The 22,120-nt window shown below is 41.6% G+C and overlaps 1 protein-coding gene across 2 annotated transcripts in view; it reads right to left on the reverse strand.

Annotated features, from left to right (window-relative positions):
- snx4 (sorting nexin 4) overlaps nucleotides 1-16,898 on the reverse strand; it is a 68,221-nt gene extending 51,323 nt beyond the window's left edge. The window contains exons 1-2 of one of the 2 annotated variants that reach the window (XM_048534629.2): nucleotides 16,721-16,898; nucleotides 1,108-1,232 (exon numbers count right to left, since the gene is read on the reverse strand). In XM_048534629.2, the coding sequence (XP_048390586.1) occupies nucleotides 1,108-1,229 (122 nt within the window). In that variant the 5' untranslated portion in view covers nucleotides 1,230-1,232; nucleotides 16,721-16,898. Of the gene's footprint in view, nucleotides 1-1,107; nucleotides 1,251-16,720 lie in introns of those variants that run through there. The other variant, XM_048534630.2, reaches the window with a different exon arrangement.
- Nucleotides 16,899-22,120: the final 5,222 nt, after the last annotated feature.

Genomic DNA, 22,120 nt, shown 5'->3' on the forward strand with positions numbered 1-22,120 from the left:
ATCAGCAGAGAGGTGTTCTAGGCTCAACCATTTTCAGCTGTTTCTTCCATGATCTTCCTTCCAAAAAAGGCCAGAAGTGAGGATCTTTGCTGATGATCGCAGAATGTTCAGCAGCATTTGCTACTCCTCAGATACTGAAGCAGCCAATGTCCAAATGCAACAAAATCTGAATAATATCCAGGTTTGGCTGACAAGTGGCAAGTAACATCCATGCCACAAATGCCAGGCAATGTGCATCTCCAATAAGTCACATAATCTAACTACCACCGCTTGACATTTAATGGCATTACCACTGAATCCTCGATCAACATCCTTGGAGTTACCACTGATCAGAAACTCAACCGGGCTTCCCACAAATACAATGGCTACAACATCAGTTAACACAGCAGGAAAGTAAACCAAAACCAAAACAAAAAAAAATTAGAATTAGAATTAGGCAGTGTTTAAAGTAATCAAAATCATACAACCATCATGTTGGCATTACTTAGAATGCTCTATTATTCCAGTCGCTTACTAAGTTTCACCAATTTGAAAATTTAGGTAGAAACAATTTAGGCACCAGTAATTTCCTGCATGAAGAGAGACTACCATTGCACTGTACCAAAAAAAACTATGTCACTTGTTTTTTTTTGCCTTGGCCAAATGTGATTATGATTTAAATCACATGTGACTTTATGGCCTGGACAAATACTGAGTTAACAACTTTAGAATGACATGGGTTTTGTTTTAAAAACCCAAGTTTCAATTACACTTTAATCTCAAATAAATCAACATGAGTGCACGCCATGTCTGGGCATAACATTGATCTGGCACAAGAGATCGCTCAGCAGCTCACTTAGCAAAAAAAAAGTTAACATTTCACTGCATAGGAATTGTAAGAAAAGGAACTGCAACAGAATTAAATCAGAATTTTTGCAATGACATGTTTATCAAGACAGGGACAAATCACTTTACAGTTACATAGGAAGAACTACTAAAATGTCTGCTACTGAAGTCTGAAGTCAAAAAGTGCTGTTTGTGTATTCAAAAAATATGTAAACTACAAAGGCAGTGGCCACTACTGTGGAGCCAAGTAAAATGAATTAGCTACAATGCATATGCACATACCTTGTTTCAATGAGGTATACTGTATAAGTCTCCTGCATGTTTACCGCATTCTTTCCTGTTCTTTTTTCCGCTTCTGATACACTGATCTCCATTTTCTTCAATAAGCAGCTTTTGTCTTCCATGATCTATTTATTTAGAAATAAAACTGCACAATATTAATATTGTTTACTTATTTCTATATTGTACAAAGTAATAAAAACAGGAGCATAAAGAAAAGTGAGACAGCAATACACAAATAAACAATTGGACAAATGGCTTAGTCATAAGTCCTAAAACAGCATCTTGAGGGAAGAATATCTGGACCAAAGGTTAGGCAGCTGAAAAGCACAGCCAAAGTTAGAACCATAATTAGGTAAGAGCAGATAACTGACAGTTGTAGACTAGTGAACGTTAGAGAGACAGGGAGGGGGCAAGGTCATGGAGGAATCTGTAAACAAGGATGGGAATTTTTAAAAATACAATCTTCACTTAATCTGAAGCCAATGCAGATGGAGGAAGATATCAGTGAGGTAGGGATAATTTTGACTGCTGACAACTCAACACCGATTTCAGATGATGTTGTTGAGAAGCCGCATATGGATGCAAAAAGAGCAGAATATTCTAAAAACGGAAATGTACGTGAGAAAGGTAGAAAAGCCACTTCAAATGATTCATTGCCTATAATTATACAGAAAATAATGGAGCCAGCAAATTGCATTCCCACTCAGCTAAACAGTGGGGAAGCATGGATAAGAATGGTGAGATCATGGAAGAGTAACATCACTAGACTGGTGATCTAATGGCCCACACTAATGATTGAAGAACATGACTCAACTCCATCCATAATAACTGGAAGAATTTAAATTCAATATTAAATATCTGGAATTGAAAACTAGTAATGATGTCTATATCAATTATCACAAAAAAAATCCATCCAGTTACTGATGTGCTTTTAAGAAGGAAATCTGCAGTTCATATCCAGTCTAGCCTATATGACTTCCAACCCATTGTATCACAACCTCACCAAGGACACCACTCAATTCAAATGACAATTAGGAATGGGCAACAAATTAGCTTTTCAGTGATGCCCACACCACAAGAATGAATGCGCCAACCATGATAAAAACAAATTGCTTGAAAAGCTCAGCAGGTTTAGCAGCATCTGTAGAAAGAAATCAAAGTTAATGTATCAGGCCAAATAACCCTTCCTAAGAACTGGGTTCTGTGGTGGGTGAATGAGGTTAGTAAGGAGGAGGTGTTATCAACTCTAGAAGGTGTGAAGGTAGATAAATCCGCGGGCCAGATGGGATTTTTCTGAGGATTGTCTGGGAAGCTAGGGAAGAGGTGGCGGAGCCTTTGGCCTTGATCTTTGAGTCCTCATTGTCTACAGGTTTAGTACCAGAGGGCTGGAGGATTGCAAGTGTTATGCCCTTGTTCAAGAAGGGCAGTAGAGATGACCCAGGTAATTATAGACCTGTGAGCCTTACGTCTGTTGTAGGAAAAATTTTGGAAAGGATTAGAAGAGATAGGATTTATAATCATCTAGCAAGCAACAATTTGATTGGAGATAGTCAATATAGATTCGTCAAGGGCAGGTTGTGTCTCACAAACCTCATTGAGTTTTTTGAGAAGGTGGCCAAGCATGTGGATGAGGGAAGGGCAGTTGAGATGGTGTACGTACAGTAAAGCCTTTGATAAGGTTCAACATGGTCGGCTATTGGAGAAAATACAGAGGCATGGGATTGAGGGAGATTTAGCAGTTTGGATTAGAAACTGGCTTTCTGTAAGAAGGCAACAAGTGGTAGTTGATGGAAAATATTCAGCCTGGAGTCAGGTCACTAGTGATGTACCTCTGTTTTGGGACCACTGCTGTTTGTCATTTTTATAAACGACTTGGATGGATGGGTGGGTTAGTAAGTTTGCAGATGACACTGAAGTTGGTGGAATGGTGGAATGGTGGACAGTGTGGAAGAATGTTGCAGGGAGACTTGGATAAACTGCAGAATTGGGCTGAAAGGTGGCAAATGGAGTTCAATGCAGAGAAATGTGAGGTGATTCACTTTGGGAGGAATAATAGGAAGGCAGAATACTGGGTCAATGGAAAGATTTTTGGTAGTGTGGATGTGCAGAGGGATCTTGGGGTCCATGTACATAGATCCCTGAAAGTTGCCACCCAGGTTGATAGTGCTGTTAAGAAGGCTTACGGTGTGTTAGGTTTTATTGGATGAGGAATTGAGTTCCGGAGCCGTGACGTCATGCTGCAACTGTAGAAAACACCAGTGCGGCTTCATTTGGAATACTGCGTGCAGTTCTGGTCGCCCCATTACAGGAAGGATGTGGAAGCATTGGAAAAGGTGCAGAGGAGATTTACCAGGATGTTGCCTGGCCTGGAGTGAAGGCCTTATGAAGAAAGGCTGAGGGACTTGGGTCTGTTCACATTGGAGAGAAGGAGGCTAAGAGGGGATTTAATAGAGACATACAAGATGATCAGAGGATTAGATAGGGTGGACAGTGAGAGTCTTGTCCTGAGGATGACGACTTGAGCTTGTACAAGGGGGCATAGCTACAAATTGAGGGGTGATCGATTTAAGACAGATTTCAGAGGCAGGTTCTTTACGCAGAGAGTGGTAAGGGTGTGGAACGCCCTGCCTGCCAATGTAGTGAACTGAGCCACATTAGGGGCATTTAAACAGTCCTTGGATAAATATATGGATAATGATGGGATAGTGTAGGGGGAGGGGGAGATTAGTTCACAGGTCGGCGCAACATTGAGGGCCGAAGGGCCTGTTCTGTGCTGTGTTGTTCTATGTTCTAAATGGATGTAAAGCTGGACAGTCAGCAGTTTAAGAGATTAATGTCAAAAGGCAGAGCTCAAAGACCGGGGTAGGTGGGGAGGAAAAAAAATGAACAAGAGTGCAAGCAAGGGCATGAGGAAGTTTAGTCCATGCATTTTCATCCTTTTGTATAGATAATTGCTACTGCCTGCAAATATTGCTCAATAAAGTTTTCAAAAACCCTAGTATCATTCCTCATTTGCAGCCATATCAAGCACAGCAAGAGGTGATACTGAGCAAAAGGTTAGCCAGTACAGTTTTTGCAGGACGAGTTCAAACAACTGAGGGGGGGGGGGGGGGGGTGGCAAAAACTAGCCACTTTAAGTATCCGCAATAGCACAGGTCAAGGCAATGATGGAATCCAAAGTACAGTGCTTACAGTAGCCTCTATATACAGTTCTTACATTAAAATTCTAGCACTACCCTGTTAAATAATTGTATCTATTGTACAGAAGCATTTGCGTGATATCTGCACTAGGAAAGGAGATTTAAACATTTGCTAAATGCTGGCTGTTACTCTTGACAGGATTAGAACATCTGCCCAGTCATCTTACATAAATCAAGAGGTGTTAGCCCTTAAAATTAGTAAGTGTTAGTAAAAATAGACCCCATATAATCTAAGTAAGTGAGAAATTACACATGTACTCATTAAAAAAAGGATAGAGAAAACTAAACTGATTACCACAGCTGGCTGGTGAAATTTTGTTTACTATTACTGGTTTTGATCATTCTTACACATTCGTTCATGTAGTTTCACAGAAGCGCCATTTCAATAGAAACTTTTTTTAAAGGGGATAGTGGCCTTATTTAGTATGCATTTAACTGATATATGCTAAAGTGGAGGAAACTTGACATTCTGCAACCTATTCAAGTCCTAAGGGATGGTTGCTAAGGTGCTGATTAATATTAGAAACATTCCATAGTTTTGGGTGAGTCATGGAGATATGATAGTATTGTAACCTATTCAGAACAACGCTAACACCTATTCAGGGATGGCCTTTGATATAGAATCTGGTCTACACATTCCTTACGCTCAATGCTGCAAGCATTGAAGGTGTAAAAAAACAGTAATGTGTTGGCAGGGATGTACTGACTTAGTCTATCTTGTAGTAATCAAAATGTACTAAAAAGTTCATGACTGACTGAAAAAACATAGCACAATAAACAGTGCGATGGATGGACGGACGGACGGACGGACGAACGAACGATAACATAGTATTAGTAAATATACAGCACTTGTGAGCGGGTTGGTAACAAGACCTACAACACTCTCTCATATTCCAAATGGACATGGAGGACTTCATTTTTAAGGTTAGGCAAAAAGGATTCTGGGTTGGATCATTGTTTTGTTTCTGCAAGTACCAACTAAAAACACTGGTGTAATTTTTTTAATCTCCAATGTAATAGCCGAGGAGTTTAAATTGGAAGATAGCCAATATTAACATGGACACACAAAACAGACTATAAAATTGTGGTGTAATACATCGCGATCTTATAGTCTATTTTATGTGTCCATGTTGATTATGATGTATTACACATCACAATCATTCAAGTATGCCATATCCTGAGTTAGAATAATCATGATCAACACCAAAATGGCATGGCAAACCACTCAAAATGGTATCAAACACTACAAAGTCACTAAAAAAAACAGAGTAAACGGTCAATCTGGCATCAATCCAGGAAATGGAAACAACAATGGCAGAAACAGAGGGGAGATGACAGCCTAGTGGTATTAATCACCAGCCTATTAATCTAGAGACCAAGGTAATGTTCTGGGGAGCAGGGTTCAAACCTTGCCAAGGCAGATAATTGAATTCAAATTCAATGAAAACTTGGAACTAACAGTCTAATAACAACCAAGAAACTATTATAATCATGCTTCCTGACCAGCGAGAGGCTGTGTCATACTTTCAGATTTGTGAATCAACTTTAACTCACTTACACAGATGAGTTTTTGAGGACATTGTCCCCCTAGTAAAAATGCAATAAAAAAGGGTAACAACAAATAAAATGATTGAAAAACAAAAAAAACTAAAAATCTTGAAAAACGAAGACATGAGAAGATAAAAAGAAAGTTTGAAGAGTAGGAAATTTGGAGAAATTGTTTCAGGGTTTATCTTCATGGAACATTACAGCGTAGAACAGGCCCTTCGGCCCTCGACGTTGCGCCGACTTGTGAACTAATCTAAGCCCATCCCCCTACACTATCCCATCATTATCCATATGGTTATCCAAGGACTGTTTAAAATGTCCCCGGCTTTGTGAGGGGTAGGTCATGCCTTACAAACCTTATCGAGTTTTTTGAGGATGTGACTAGTAAGGTTGATGAGGGTCGAGCTGTGGATGTGGTGTATATGGACTTCAGTAAGGCATTTGATAAGGTTCCCCATGGAAGGCTCATTCAGAAGGTCAGGAGGAATGGGATACAGGGGAACTTAGCTGCTTGGATACAGAATTGGCTGGCCAACAGAAGACAGCGTGTGGTAGTAGAAGGAAAATATTCTGCCTGGAAGTCAGTGGTGAGTGGGGTTCCACAGGGCTCTGTCCTTGGGCCTCTACTGTTTGTAATTTTTATTAATGACTTGGACGAGGGAATTGAAGGATGGGTCAGCAAGTTTGCAGACGACACAAAGGTCGGAGGTGTCGTTGACAGTGTAGAGGGCTGTTGTAGGCTGCAGCGGGACATTGACAGGATGCAGAGATGGGCTGAGAGGTGGCAGATGGAGTTCAACCTGGATAAATGCGAGGTGATGCATTTTGGAAGGTCGAATTTGAAAGCTGAGTACAGGATTAAGGATAGGATTCTTGGCAGTGTGGAGGAACAGAGGGATCTTGGTGTGCAGATACATAGATCCCTTAAAATGGCCACCCAAGTGGACAGGGTTGTTAAGAAAGCATATGGTGTTTTGGCTTTCATTAACAGGGGGATTGAGTTTAAGAGTCGTGAGATCTTGTTGCAGCTCTATAAAACTTTGGTTAGACCGCACTTGGAATACTGCGTCCAGTTCTGGGCGCCCTATTATAGGAAAGATGTGGATGCTTTGGAGAGGGTTCAGAGGAGGTTTACCAGGATGCTGCCTGGACTGGAGGGCTTATCTTATGAAGAGAGGTTGACTGAGCTCGGTCTCTTTTCATTGGAGAAAAGGAGGAGGAGAGGGGACCTAATTGAGGTATACAAGATAATGAGAGGCATAGATAGAGTCGATAGCCAGAGACTATTTCCCAGGGCAGAAATGGCTAGCACGAGGGGTCATAGTTTTAAGCTGGTTGGTGGAAAGTATAGAGGGGATGTCAGAGGCAGGTTCTTTACGCAGAGAGTTGTGAGAGCATGGAATGCGTTGCCAGCAGCAGTTGTGGAAGCAAGGTCATTGGGGTCATTTAAGAGACTGCTGGACATGCATATGGTCACAGAAATTTGAGGGTGCATCCATGAGGATCAATGGTCGGCACAACATCGTGGGCTGAAGGGCCTGTTCTGTGCTGTACTGTTCTATGTTCTATGTTCTAATGTGGCTGAGTTAACGACATTGGCAGGCAGGGCATTCCACGCCCTTACCACTCATGTTGGATCTATTCTCAATCAAACTCTTCTGAACTGCAAAAGCACATTACAGAAAGACAATTTCCACTGGCAAAAAAAAAATCACACAAGGAGGAGATTCTACTGGGAAGACCACATCCTCGAATTTAAAAAAAAGGTGTGTCACTGGATTATTAATCCCAAAGCCTGAGCTAAATGTTCTCAGGATATGGGTTCAAATAGGCATCTAGCAAAGTGTAAATTAAGTTGCCAAATCTGAAATTATTGACAACAAAACCATTCGTCAAAAGAAGGAATCCTTTGTTCCCTACTTGGTCTGGCCTAGATGCAACTCCAGATCCGTAAACGTGGTCAACTCTCAAATGGCCCTCTGAAACAGCTGAACTTTAAAAGGGAAATTAGAACATAGAACATAACAGCACAGTACAGGCCCTTCGGCCCTCGATGTTGTGCTGACCTGTCATACCAATCTCAAGCCCATCTAACCTACACTATTCCATGTACGTCCATATGCTTATCCAATGATGACTTAACTGTACCTGAAGTTGGCGAATCTACTACCGTTGCAGGCAAAGCATTCCATTCCCTTACTACTCTCCGAGTAAAGAAACTACCTCTGACATCTGTCCGATATCTTTCACCCCTCAATTTAAAGCTATGCCCCCTCGTGCTCGCCGTCACCATCCTAGGAGAAAGGCTCTCCCTATCCACCCTATCTAACCTTCTGATTATTTTATATGTTTCAATTAAGTCACCTCTCAACCTTCTTCTCTCTAATGAAAACAGCCTCAAGTCCCTTCGCCTTTCCTCGTAAGACCCTCCCTCCATACCAGGCAACATCCTAGTAAATCTCCTCTGCACCCTTTCCAAAGCTTCCACATCCTTCTTATAATGGGGTGACCAGAACTGTATACAATACTCCAAGCGTGGCCACACCAGAGTTTTGTACAGCTTCACCACAACCTCTTGGTTCCGGAACTCGATCCCTCTATTAATAAAAGCTAAAACACTGTATGCCTTAACAGCCCTGTCAACCTGGGTGGCAACTTTCAAGGATCTGTGTACATGGACACAGATCTCTCTGCTCATCTACACTACTAAGAATCTTACCATTAGCCCTGTACTTTGCCTTCCGGTTACTCCTATCAAAGTGCATCACCTCACACTTGTCCGCATTAAACTCCATTTGCCACCTCTCAGCCCAGCTCTGCATCTTATCTACGTCTCTCTGCAACCTACAGCATCCTTCGTCACTATCCACAACTCCACTGACCTTAGTGTCATCTGCAAATTTACTAACCCATCCTTCTACGCCCTCATCCAGGTCATTTATAAAAATGACAAACAGCAGTGGACCCAACACCGACCCTTGCGGTACACCACTAGTAACTGGTCTCCAGGATGAACATTTCCCATCAACTACTACCCTTTGTCTTCTTTCAGAAAGCCAATTTCCGATCCAAACTGCTATATCTCCCACAATTCCATTCTTCCGCATGTTGTACAATGGCCTGTTGTGGGGAACCTTATCAAACGCCTTGCTGAAATCCACATACACCACAACTGGTTTACTCTCATTAGGGGCAAGAAACAAATGCTGATTTTAACCATATCCGTATGAAACAACATATTGTATGTAGATCCAGTTTGATTAGAAAATGCCCTGTCATCCATTCCCTTTCCCATTACATTCTATTCTTACTGTTGCTTCCACATCTAAACTGCACAAAAATATATTTTGTTAGTAAGAGATAGCATGGAGTTTCCAACCACTATGTCAGATGGATGAATACTGTAAACAAACTAAATATACACAGATGTAGGTAGGACAAGACTGGACAAGAAAACAAGATGCAAAAATGTTTTCCATGAACGAAAAACTGAATAAAAAAGCAGCAGGAAACCAGGTAATTCCTCCAGCCTAGTCCATGAAATTTCTGGATTAACCAACTCTCCTTCTCGATCCACACGTTAGTCAATATTAAAATTTTACAATATTCACAGGATGTTGTTACTGCCAACTGCACCAGCCTTTATTGCCCATCCTTAAAATTACCTTGGAGAAGATGGTGAACTACCTTCTTGAACCACTGCAGTACAACAGCTGTTGGAAGAGCCACAATCTCTGTTAGGAACAGAGCTCCAGGATTTTGAAGCAATGACACAAAAGAACAAAAATTCATCCAAATCTGGATGGCGAGGGGGATCAGAGGGGGGGGGGGGGGGGTCTTGCAGGTGATTCTTTTCCCATGTTTCTGCTGCCTTTGCATTACCATCGTTGAAACAAATGGAGCTCCTCACTTTACAACCCAAAATCTCTGGGTCCACTATGTAGATGACACCTTTGTGATAATCAAAATGCACATGACTAGAAGAAACCCACTGACATCAACAACATCCTCATTAGAATAAAATTCACAAGAGAACAATAAACAACTATCCTTCCTAGAGGGAATGGGAGAACAAAAATTAAGGGAACGCCAGGCTAGCATATACCGAAAGACGCCAACAACCACGTCAACATCCATAAACAGAGCTGCATCAGGACATCAAGAGATACACAAACACCAACTAGTCACAAAGAGACACAACCAATTCACGCTGGTCTCAACACACACTGGCAAAGGAGGACACTAATTCAAGTGGGGCAACACGTTCATAATAGTACCTGCCAAACAGACATGCCAGGGAATTCCTGGAGGCCTAGCATACCAACCGGAACTCCATCAATACATTTAACTGGACCCAATATACAAACTACCAAAAAAAACCATAAGTGATGTCAACTACTCCAGCAAATCAAGGTTATATAACTAACAAGCAGGATAGAACACCAATGTTTCACCAAAGGCACTTCAGATGCACTGTTGATATTACCTAGCAGGACAATGAAACGTCTGCAACCAAACACCAGCAAGGCAAACAAGTCTACAACCTCATCCACAACCAGAGCTATAAATCTTAAAGTTTTAAAGTCATTGTCATGCATGTGTGGCCACTAAATGTTATTTGCCGCTTGTCACGCCAAACCTGGATATTACCGAGGTCTTGCTGCATGGCTTCCTTCAGTAACTGAAGAGTCAAATGGTGTTGGATATAGTGTAATCATCTGTACACATCCCAACTTTTGACCTTGCTGTGCAGGAGCTGAAGACATTGCAAAAAAAGAGGTTGAACCCAAGCAAGAACCCAAAGAGAAAAAAAAAGTAGAGAGAAAAAGTTCACATCCATATTTAAGCATTTATACTGCTCTCCCTGTGACTAATTTGAGAGAGTCAGCCAGCTGGAACCAAGCCAATGTAACTTCAGTTCGAACCCACTGCAATATGAACCATAATGTCAGTCCCAGGTTGGATGGTGTATTGTAAATTTACCTAGTGTATGGCACAGGTTTCCAGTCATATTACAAAAGTATCATAAAAAGAATGCCACTGATCCACTAAACCTACATGAAGTCTATGTTTCCAAATAAAACAGGAATTATTTAATGATATAGGAAAACAGATTCTGCTGAAATCTGACTTTGTGATAAAGCAATTTGAAACTATAAAAAAAATACAAATTATTACTACTTTGTATGAGGAGACTGTCTAGCACAAAATTGATTTAATGATTTGACAATTTATTACACAGATAGTTTGAATTTCCAGTAATGGCAAAAAGTTAGCCTTCAAGAAATCAAGAGTTCCTTTGGGGTGGGGCACTGGGGAAGTTAAAAACAAAAATCTCACTTTTAACAACCCACTGAAATCCTAAACAAAATTCTTCACACAAGGTTTAAGGTGTTTTAAGTAAACAGTTTTAATTACATGGGAAGAAGTTCTACTTTGTGATTAAACAACATCTTTTTCAAAACATATAATCATATGCAGCAATCCCAATTTATCTTAATTATAAATTTACTGAATTAACAGCAGAGGCTGGTCAGATTCCAGCCTTTATTGCATACCTGTATAAAAGAAAGCAGCATATACAAAAACGTACTTGATAAAGTTAATCCAGGATTGTTGGGAAAATTTGAATCCAATGAAACCAAATACATGAAACCAGATTTGAAGGGAACCGATGATGTAATGGTATTGTCACCGGACTGGTAATTCAAGAGCCCAGTAATGCACTTTGAATCCCAACACAAATGGTGAATTTGAAGTAAGTGATCTGAAAATAAGTCTAAATCACAGTTACTGTTGTTGTAACCCATTTGCTTCACTAACTCCTACAAAAGAAGGAAGTCTGCCATCCTCACCTCATTGAATCTTACTTGCCCTCTAAAATAGCCTAACAATCCACTCCAATGCCCCACCCCAAGGAAGTCTTGTTCTCTTGAAGGCTAATTTCATGGCACTGTTAGTTGTATAAAACCGCTAAGCAGTGACCCACATAAAGATTGGAAACATAGACATGTTGACTTGCTAAATCCGGTTTACTAACACATAAAGCTAATACCAAAATTATGAAAACTGACTAGACATGCAAGAGCCTGACATCACCGTGCTTACGGTGTTCAAGGAAGTATCTGCACTGTCGCCAAGTATGCAGAGACAAACCTAGGTGGTGGTGGTATCACAGAGGTATAAGTCGGGACAGAGTTGTCTTTGACATTCTCTATGTTGACTTCAGATCTTTGTTAGCCTCATAGCATGGGTCACACATTGGTGAGGAAACTACCTGATCATCACATACCACCCTCTTCAGCTGATGAATCAAATGTTCCTCCATGTTGAACATACTTGCAGAAAGCAGTGAGATGCTAAGGACACAGGCTGTACTCTGCCTGGAGGTCTTCAAAGTCCATAACCGATGCTGAGCAGGTTGGTTGAATCCTCAAGGATGTAGCTGCTCGACTTGATCACTGGGCAGGTGGTGAAAGAAAGACGGAAATGCATATTCGACCTCATCTTCTTTAGTTTGCCTGTTGCAGATATCAGCCCACCACACTATCAGTAATATTATCTCTAGGAGGGACTGCACAGTGATCAGCAGAGTCTCTTCGCCTCAGTGAGCACAACCTGTGTGTTGTGGGGCACTATCGCTCTGCTAAACAGATCTAGCAACTTACAACTGGGCACCCACGAAAAGTTACAGGCCACCGGCAACAGAATTGTACTCAGCCATAATCTGCAACCTTCTGGTCTAGCACAGTCCACACACAACCATAACTAGACCAGGAGATAAACCCTGATTCAAAAAGGAGCAGCCCCCGGCCCAGGCATTCCAAAAAGTGGCATATCAATTGAAGCAGCCCAGAACATGACATGACTATTTGAATGCCAAACCGGATAAGGAGCAAGTGACAGACAGGGCTAAACAGCTCCAACAACCAATGAAGACAATCCAAGTACTGCAGTTCTGCCATATCCATTTGTCAAGCGAGCTATTAAAACAACTTAGTAAGGAAGGTGGGTCCACTAATGTCTCAACTGTTAAATGGTGTAGCACCCAGCACAGTGAGAGACAAGGCTAAAGCATTTGCGGCCATGTTCAGTCAGATGCAGTGACAGGACGAACCTTTGTGTCCCCATCCTGACATCTCTAGCCATCACAGATGCCCCTTCAACCAAATTAATTCACTCCACATGATAAAAAAGCATTAACAGAAGGCACTGGATACTGCAAAGATCCTAATAACAACAGAGAAGACGTGGGCTCCCAAACTTTCTGCACCCAAACCAAGCTGTTTTAGCTACAAAAACTGGCCTCTACCGACAAGCTAGAAAATTGCCCAGGTATTCCTGTATACAAAATGCAGAACAAATCCAACCTGGTCAATTATCAACTGACAGTAAGTTGAACAAAGTATCAGGAAAGTGAGGGAAGATGCCATCAGTATTTTCAAGCAGCACTTGCTGAACAATAACCAGCTCACAGAGTTTCAGTTCTGCCAAAGAGACAACTTCTGAGCTCATTACAACCTTAGTTCAAACGTGGATAGAAGAGATGAACTGAAAGAGCGAAGTGGGAATGACTGCCCTTGTCCAGTGTCATCAAGGCACCTTAGCAAACGTGGCGTCAATGAGAAATAAGGAAAAATCTCTGCTCATTGTAATCATACTTAGTAACTGCCGAGATAGCCATGGCTGGTGAAGATCAGCCCACGAGTTCCTCAACATAGCCGAGTATTGTTGGGTCCAAGACACAAAGGATAAGTAGGGATACTTGCTTACAAATCAAACATTCACCACCATTGCACTTCAGATACTGAAGCAGTCCATGTCCAATTGCCACAAGATCTGACAAAATCCAGGCCTGGGCTGACAAGTGTCAAGTAACAATTACACCATACATACTGCCAGGCTATGACCATCTCCAAGAAAATCTAACCATCAGTCCTTTACTTTCAATGGTAGTAACATCACTGAATCCCTCACTATCAAAATACTAGGGTTACCACATACCAGAAAGTGAACTAGGCAAGACATAAATAGCTTGAAGAGCATATCAGAGGCTCATTACCCAGTAGCAAATAACTCACCTTCTGACCATCTACAAGCCACACATGACTGAATACTCCTCATGACCTGGACACATGCAGCTCCAACAAGACGAAGAAGTTTGATACCATTCAGGACATCGCTATCCACTTGATTTAACACTATACCCACAAACATTCACCCCATCTATTACCAATACTCAGTAGCAGCAGTGTGCACCAGCTACAAGATGCACAGCAACAACTCACTAACGCTGCTTAGTCAATAACTTCCAAATCCACAAGCACATTCATCTATAAAGATGAGGATAATAGATACATAGGTACACCACCAGCTGCAAGATCCACTCCAAGCCACTCATCATCATCAGGACTTGGAAATATATTGCTGCTCCTTCAGCATCACTGGTTAAAATATTGGAACTCCCTCCCCAACAGCTTTATGAACGCAGCTGTCTACAAATGGACTACAGTAGTTCAAAAAGGCAGCTCAACATTGTCAGCCTGCCATTGAGCAGGCTGACAGCAAATGCTGGCTCATCTACCAACAAAAAAAAAAAACATTGGTTAAAAATCCATCTCGTTCACAAACATCCTTTAGAGGGGGGAAAGAAAATCAGTCTTCCTGCAGACTCAAAAATAGCCCAGAGAGCCAAATAGATTTTGTTCAACAAGATGAGTTAACATGACTTTCTGAAAAACAATTGAAATGGACAAGACATACCAGTCATATCCACAAATGATGCTACTAAAATTAATGTTGCATTTAAATTATTCTCCACCAGACAGGTGAATACAGACCAGATAATTTCCTTTAGGTTTATTATACGAGTTTAAGGGTTTAGACATTGTCTATGAAACAATGCCAGCGGCAAATCAAGAAAATCAAACTAATGTCAAAGTACAGCAATTTACCACACTGTGCACAGTTTTATTATACAGACAAACACTGAAAATATTCTGAAATTTGTGCTCCTCAAAATTAAGGAGTTCACAGCAGACGAGGCAAACAGTATGCATAACTCAGTCTAGTTTAAACATTAGAAGAAAAGTGGACAAGAAAAACAGAATAACAGAGGAGGCCACATCAAATGAAGAATTATACAACACCTAATTGTTGCAAACTAGACTGCAAAAGACCTGACAAAGGGGTTCTTCTGGTACCAAAGGCATTGTTACTACTTGAGCCAGTCCAACCTACTCCAGAGCTGTGTTATAATATCTGACCAGACTGGATTACAAAACATCTCAAACATCTGACAATGAGAATCTAATCAGAACAGTACAGCAATGGGCTGCATCGACACATGATCCTCTTCCAGCATGTAATTTCAAAAGAAAAAAAAATGTTTACCAAATGTTTTTGATGCTTAGGTGAGCTTCCACAGAATCACTAAAGTGTAAACAGGCCACTCAGCCCAATGAGTCCAGACTGACCCTCCAAAAGAGCATCCCACACAGGCCCAGTAACTCTGCATTTCCTATGTTTAACCCATCTACACCCCTAAATACTATAGGCAATTTAGCATGACCAATCCACCTAGCTTGCACATCTTCAGACTGTGGGAGGAAACCTGACCAACTGGTCAAAACCCACACAGACATGGGGAGATTGTGCAAACTCCACACGCCGTCACCAGAAGGTGGTAGCTAACACAGATCACTGGCACTGGCACAAAGAGGCAGTAGTGCTAACCTTTCAATCTACTGGCTCTTCTGAGGATGTTTGTTTTAAAATATTTTCAAAGCAAGTTTCATTTTAGTTGTATCTCTATTCTTATTTTCTACCAAGAATACCAGATCTTTACCCAGTATGCCCACCCACCCTAAAAAAAATCTTTACAGACTACATTCAGTCAAAGAAAAAAGTGAATAAATGTTCACTTGTGGCAAATATTTTACTTTGTTAAAACCTTCCTAATTTTTGGAACAAAACTGTAAATAAGCATTAGTTGGTACACATTCTTTTGCATTCTCTTTTGATGATTTGATTTTTTAAACATTTTAAAGCCAGAGGTTTGAGACAAACATCTCTTTCCATTGAGAAAAAAAGTCCCTCAATTCTCAGTGCATTCTTGCCAATAAACTCAAGTTATTTAACAGCAACAGAAGTACTTTAGAGTAAAACATAGTTAGACAATTAAATTCTCAACATAAGTGCATTATGTCCAAAGATGTTGGTTTTAATATGCCTTGCTTTTTCTAAGAACCACTAATGACAAATGCTTCCAAAGCTACTTATTAAGAATCTGTTCAAATACTAAATCTAAAATCTTTCAACAGAGGTTGGAATATTTCGGGCTAAAGGATGTTATCTCTTGCCCCTGACAAAAAGTCACTGGACTCTAAAACTATCTCTGCTTTTTCTACACTTGCTACCAGAGCTGCTGAGTTTCTCCTGCACGTTTTGTTTGCGTTTCAGTTTCTTGCTGGCTTGGTTTTATTGCTATAAATATCTGCTTAGTTAAATTAATATTCGAAGTTTTAAAGTAGGACATTTGACTCCGATTGGTTTTGTTCTTGGAAAGTCAGTGCTTTTTTTTGACATTTCAACAGCTTCTTTCCAGGCGGCCCCAACGCTGAGCTTTGTAGCTAGAGAGTTTAAAAGGTAAGCCCAGACCAGCTGGCACACAGATCCACCCACGGCAAAACCCATTCAACACTCACCTTTGCTTTTCCCTATACCGGCCAACATTAGCACCCAGTTCAGTCTGCCTACTGCCAAGATCGCTCATATTATACCAAAATCGCACAATCGAAGTTTTTAGTAAAAAAACACCGATTGACCGTTCATCTACTTTCCGATAGATATCTATGTTCAGTTACCTGCAGGAGAATGCACTATTGGAATACCTCAACGTCAAGTCTATCTTGACCCCTAACAAATGAAGGAATTGAACACTGTCAGAACGTAGTGTAAGGATGCTAAATCAAACAATAAAAGACTCCGGCACGCTGCCCGCCATTAAAGATGGCCTCCGTGAACCATCTGCGCATGCGTAGCGTACGAGCGGACCTAAAGATCACGTGCCGCTGATTGAAAGACACGGGATTCAAGCGCGTGCGCCATTAAGGTCCTTTTTTTGGACGTCCCCACACCCGCATGCGTACACGCTAGATCTCTTTCCAAAGCTCCGACAGCCGAGTCATTAAGAGGTGCGCAAGTGTGAACAAGCGACGCATGGGCGAAGTAAATATTCTCCTCCCCCTTTGAAACGGGACGTATGACGCAGCCGAAAGAGATTGTTTTGTTTTATTCTTTCATGGGGTTTGGACGTTGGTGGATGCCTATTTCTAATTTCTCGACCGGAAACATTAACCCTGATGTTCATCCACAGAATCTGCCGGACCTGCTGAGCTTATCCGGCAATTTCTGTTTCTGTTAGCAATTATGTGCAGAAGGAGATTATTCACCCCATTTTATCTGCCCTGGCTCTTTGGGCATTTTAACTTGATTGCCAAACTTCTGCTTTTGACCCTACCCCTCCCTGTTTAAACAGTTATTCAGGCCCTCGTGAATGTCTCCATTGATCCAAACTCCAGCACACTTGTGGCAGACCTGACCTAATCTGGTCCACTGGCTATGTAAAAAGTCTTTTTTTGCCTTATATCAAAGGTTCTCCCCATTGACGGGGATGTACTAAACAAAACTGAGATACTGATAAGTCCTCAATCAGTTAGAGATAGCAGGAACTGTAGATGCTGGAGAATCTGAGATAACAAGGTGTGGAGCTGGATGAACACAGCAGGCCAAGCAGCATCAGAGGAGCAGGAAAGCTGATGTTTCGGGCCCAGACCCTTTAGCTTTCCTGCTCCTCTGATGCTGCTTGGCCTGCTATGTTCGTCCAACTCTACACCTTGTTATCTTTAATCAGTTAGTAGGTTTTAATTTATTAACATGTGTATGTAAATTGCCAAATTCCCTTCCAAGTCATGGTCCTGGGAGAACTAAAGTTTTCATCAGTGTAAAGGAGAAGTGACATTTTAGGTCAGGCAATGAACGTTAGGTTATTTAGAATCTCAGATAATGGGAACTGCAGATACTGGAGAATCTGAGATAACAAAGCGTGGAGCTGGATGAACACAGCAAGCCAAGCAGCATCTTAGGAGCACAAAAGCTCCATCTGAGGCAACCACCGAGAAACCGATATCCATTTCAAGCCCACCGACTCCCACAGCTTCCTAGAATACACCTCCTCCCATCCGCCTTCCTGCAAAAATTCCATCCCCTATTTCCAATTCCTTCGCCTCCCCCGCATCTCTCCTAGGATGAGGCATTCCATTCCTGTACATCTCGGATGTCCTTTTTTTCAAGAACCACTGCTTCTCCCCTGCAGCGGCCGAGAACGCCCTCGATCGTGTCTCCTGCATTTCCCGTGACTCATCCCTCACACCCCATCCCCGCAATAACTGCCAAAAGAGAATCCCCCTCGTCCTCACATACCACCTCACCAATCTCCGGATCAAACGCATCATCCTCCGACGCTTCCGCCATCTGCAATCCGACCCCACCACCAAAGACAATTTTCCATCCCCACCCTTGTCTGCTTTCCGGTGGACCACTGTCTCCATGACTCCCTTGTCCGCTCCACACTCCCCTCCAACCCGACCATACCTGGCACCTTCCCCTGCAACTGCAGAAAGTGCTACAATTGCCCCCATACCTCCTCCCTCACCCCCATCCCAGGCCCCAAGAAGACTTTCCACATCAAGCATATGTTCACCTGCACATCTGCCAATGTGGTATACTGCATCCGCTGTACCCGTTGTGGCCTCCTGTACATCAGGGAAACCAAGCGGAGGCTTGGGGAACAGCTTTGCAGAACACCTACGCTCAGTTCGCAATAAACAACTGCACCTCCCAGTCACAAACCATTTCAACTCCCCCTCCCATTCCGTAGACAACATGTCCATCCTGGGTCTCCTGCAATGCCACAACGATGCCACCCGAAAGTTGCAGGAGCAGCAACTCATATTCCGCTGGGGAACCTTACAGCCCAGTGGTATCAATGTGGATTTCACAAGCTTCAAAATCTCCCCTCCACTACTGCGTCCCAAAACCCGCCTCCCTAACCTGTTCTTCCTCTCACCTATCCCCTCCTCCCACCTCAAGCCGCACCCCCATTTCCTATCGACTAACCTCATTCCACCCCCTTGACCTGTCCATCCTCCCCAGACTGACCTATCCCCTCCCTATCTCCCCACCTACACTGACCTCTACTGGCTCCATCCCCACCTCTTTAACTCGTCTGTCTCCTCTCCACCGATCTTCTCCTCTATCCATCTTCAATCGCCTCTCCCTCTCTCCCTATTTATTTCAAAACCCTCTCCTCCTCCCCATTTTCTGATGAAGGGTCTAGGTCCGAAATTTCAGCTTTTCTGCTCCTAAGATGCTACTTGGCCTTGTTTAGGATCTGTTTATTTTAGTTTGGAGTCAGACTGGTTTTATTTCTAAAGTAGGAATGTATAAAACTCCACATTGACTGACTGTCTATAAATTGTGTTATTCTTGAACAAAATACAATGTATGTGCAAGTACAAATTCACCCCATGAGCTCTTGGATTTGTCTGTGTGAAAGTGAGTGTGAGTGTGCATGTGTATGAGAGATGGGGGTGGGGGAGAGAGAGAGATGCTTGAGAGACAGACTGTGCATGAGAGAGGATCTGCGTGAGTGTATGTGAGAGAGTGTATATTGTATAGCGGTCAGCTGTAGTGCGACATGAATGCAAGATCCCGGCTGAGGCCGTCATCATTGGTATCGAACTTGGCTATCAGCCTCTGCTCGGCTTTTTATAAATTCCTACTTTAGAAGTAAGACCAGTTAGACCCCAAACTAAAACACAAGCAGATTCTAAGCAAGACCTCATACCTAACATGCATTGACTGACGTAAAATGTCAACTCTTCTTTACACTGAACGAGTATGGTGTAGACATTTGATCTTTTACTTGTAAATTTTGTGTATAATTCTACCTGTTTCACTAACACCTGAAGAAGGACTGATGCTCTGAAAGCTTGTGTTTTCAAATAAACCTGTTGGACTATAACCTGGTGTCATGAGATTTCTAACACTGACCTATATAGTTAAGCGTAGCCTCCATGCTCTGATACTGTATGCCCGTGTGAATACTGTATGCTTTATTATTAGGTCTCTCTACCTGCTCTGCCATCATTAATGATTTATGCAAATATACACTCAAATCCCTCTGCTCCTGCACTCCTTGTGGAACAGTACCCTTTGTTTCATATTGTCTCTCCTTTTTTTTACCAAAGCGCATGAACTGCCACATCTCAGTGTTGAACTTCGTCTGCCGTCTGTCTGTCCACTCCACCAACTTGTCAGTGTCCTCCTCACGTAACTTGTCGTTGTCCCCATGCAAAGACCAGTAAATATTTATTGTTGTATTTCTGGTTGTGGACTGAATTGGGAAAAGGACTGTTTTAAAAACAAAGGCTTGCTGCTCATTTTAAAAGCAATTTGCCTGACACTCACTGTAAGCACTCTTTATACAGCAGTGAGTGAGGGGGAATGGAGACTCTAATTGCAAATAAGCTGGAGCTGAAGAGTAGGAGATCAGTTTGGTGACTGGTTGTCAATGTTAAAAGATCAAAAACTATGTGAAAGGCTCCCAGGTGACTGAAAATCTGTTTGGTGTGAATGTTTACGCAAATACCATTAGACCTCCAGAAAGGAAGGAGCTGATCCTTTCCTCTGTAGTTAAAATCTCAAACTTGAAGAAAGCCTGTTTATGTGCTGTTATCAGTTGCTGTAAGCTGTGGCTCTTAACCAATAAGTCAGAGACCTTGTAAGTCTGAACCAGTCATCCTGTGCCCCCTACAAATACGTGAAAGTATCTGGAGAGGCAAAAGGAATCATCTCAGTGAACCCTAGTCTATAGACAAACCAGCTACTTGTTGTCAGCCAAAGCTCTGTAGCAAAGTTTACAGCTTCACCGGTAAGCACAGAAAGTCCGAATAAGGCTAAAGAGACAGCACAGTTAGAGGAACAAGCTCTTTTTTTCATCATGTGCAGTGACCGCAGCAATTGCTAAACAAAGTGCATCACCTAAGGTCAAAGTTATCAGACAAGAAGATGCTACAGTAGTGAAAATATTCCTTAAGGATCAGGATAATTCAAAGGAAATGTTTGGTATGTCTTCAGTTGAGGCTCAGAAAGCAGATTGAGAGTCAAATAAGTTAGCACAGATATCTCATAGTGAAGCTGAAGGGTTCCTAAGTGTTCTTATACTAAGAATAGAGTTCTGTTGAGAAAGTGGACACATCCTCATAGACCCACAGACAAAGAATGGATGGTAGTTCATCAGATAGTGCTATTACCCTCATATTGTAATGAGATATTACAGAGTAAGTCAGGAAATTTATGTGGCAAGACAAGTAGAAATACTGAAAATTCAAGCAAAGATAAATCGGTACATTACCTCAACAAGACTTCATAAGACTTCAATTGTACTGCTGTTCCATAAACATACTGTATCTTTCAAGTAGTAGAAAAACTTCATCTCTGTAGTCAAACTGACACTTTTAATACCCGTGATAACAAAGTGTGGAGCTGGATGAACACAGCAGGCCAAGCAGCATCTTAGGAGCACAATATCTCTGATCACACTTTTAATACCCATGCTCATTTTTGAAGAGCCATTCAGTCAAGTATGAAAAGATTATGTGGGACCATTACCAAAAACAAAAGCTGGACAGAGTATCTCCTCACAATTATGGATATGAAAGGTAATCTTCAGAAGTTACTCCTTTGAAGAGCAATTGTAGCAAAGGTAATAGTGGAAAAATTATCTTAGTTTTTACTTGTTATGGACATCAAATGAAATAAAATTTGACAAATGCATAAACCATATTTCTGAAAATTTTCAGTGCACAATCAATAATCTAGGTATAAATCAACTGAAATCGTCTGCTAATCTCAGAAAAATATAAGTTGCTTTGGAGATCCCTTTTGCAGATCTGTTTCCTTTAGTACCCTCGTTGATTTCCATCTTCTTCATTCAGTAAGCAGATTTTGTCCATTTATTTATAAAAAAAGGATTGAAATATGTTTTATCATTGGAATTCATAACATAAATATCTTAGAACATTCCAAAGCACTTCAGGAAGAAAAGTTAGACATCAAGGCACATAAAACAATATTAGGCCAGAAGGCTAACATCTTGATGGTTCAGATAAACCATAAGGATGGAAGGAAGGGAACTACAG

Source organism: Stegostoma tigrinum, chromosome 7 (assembly GCF_030684315.1).
Source record: "Stegostoma tigrinum isolate sSteTig4 chromosome 7, sSteTig4.hap1, whole genome shotgun sequence".
Lineage (NCBI taxonomy): Eukaryota > Metazoa > Chordata > Chondrichthyes > Orectolobiformes > Stegostomatidae > Stegostoma > Stegostoma tigrinum.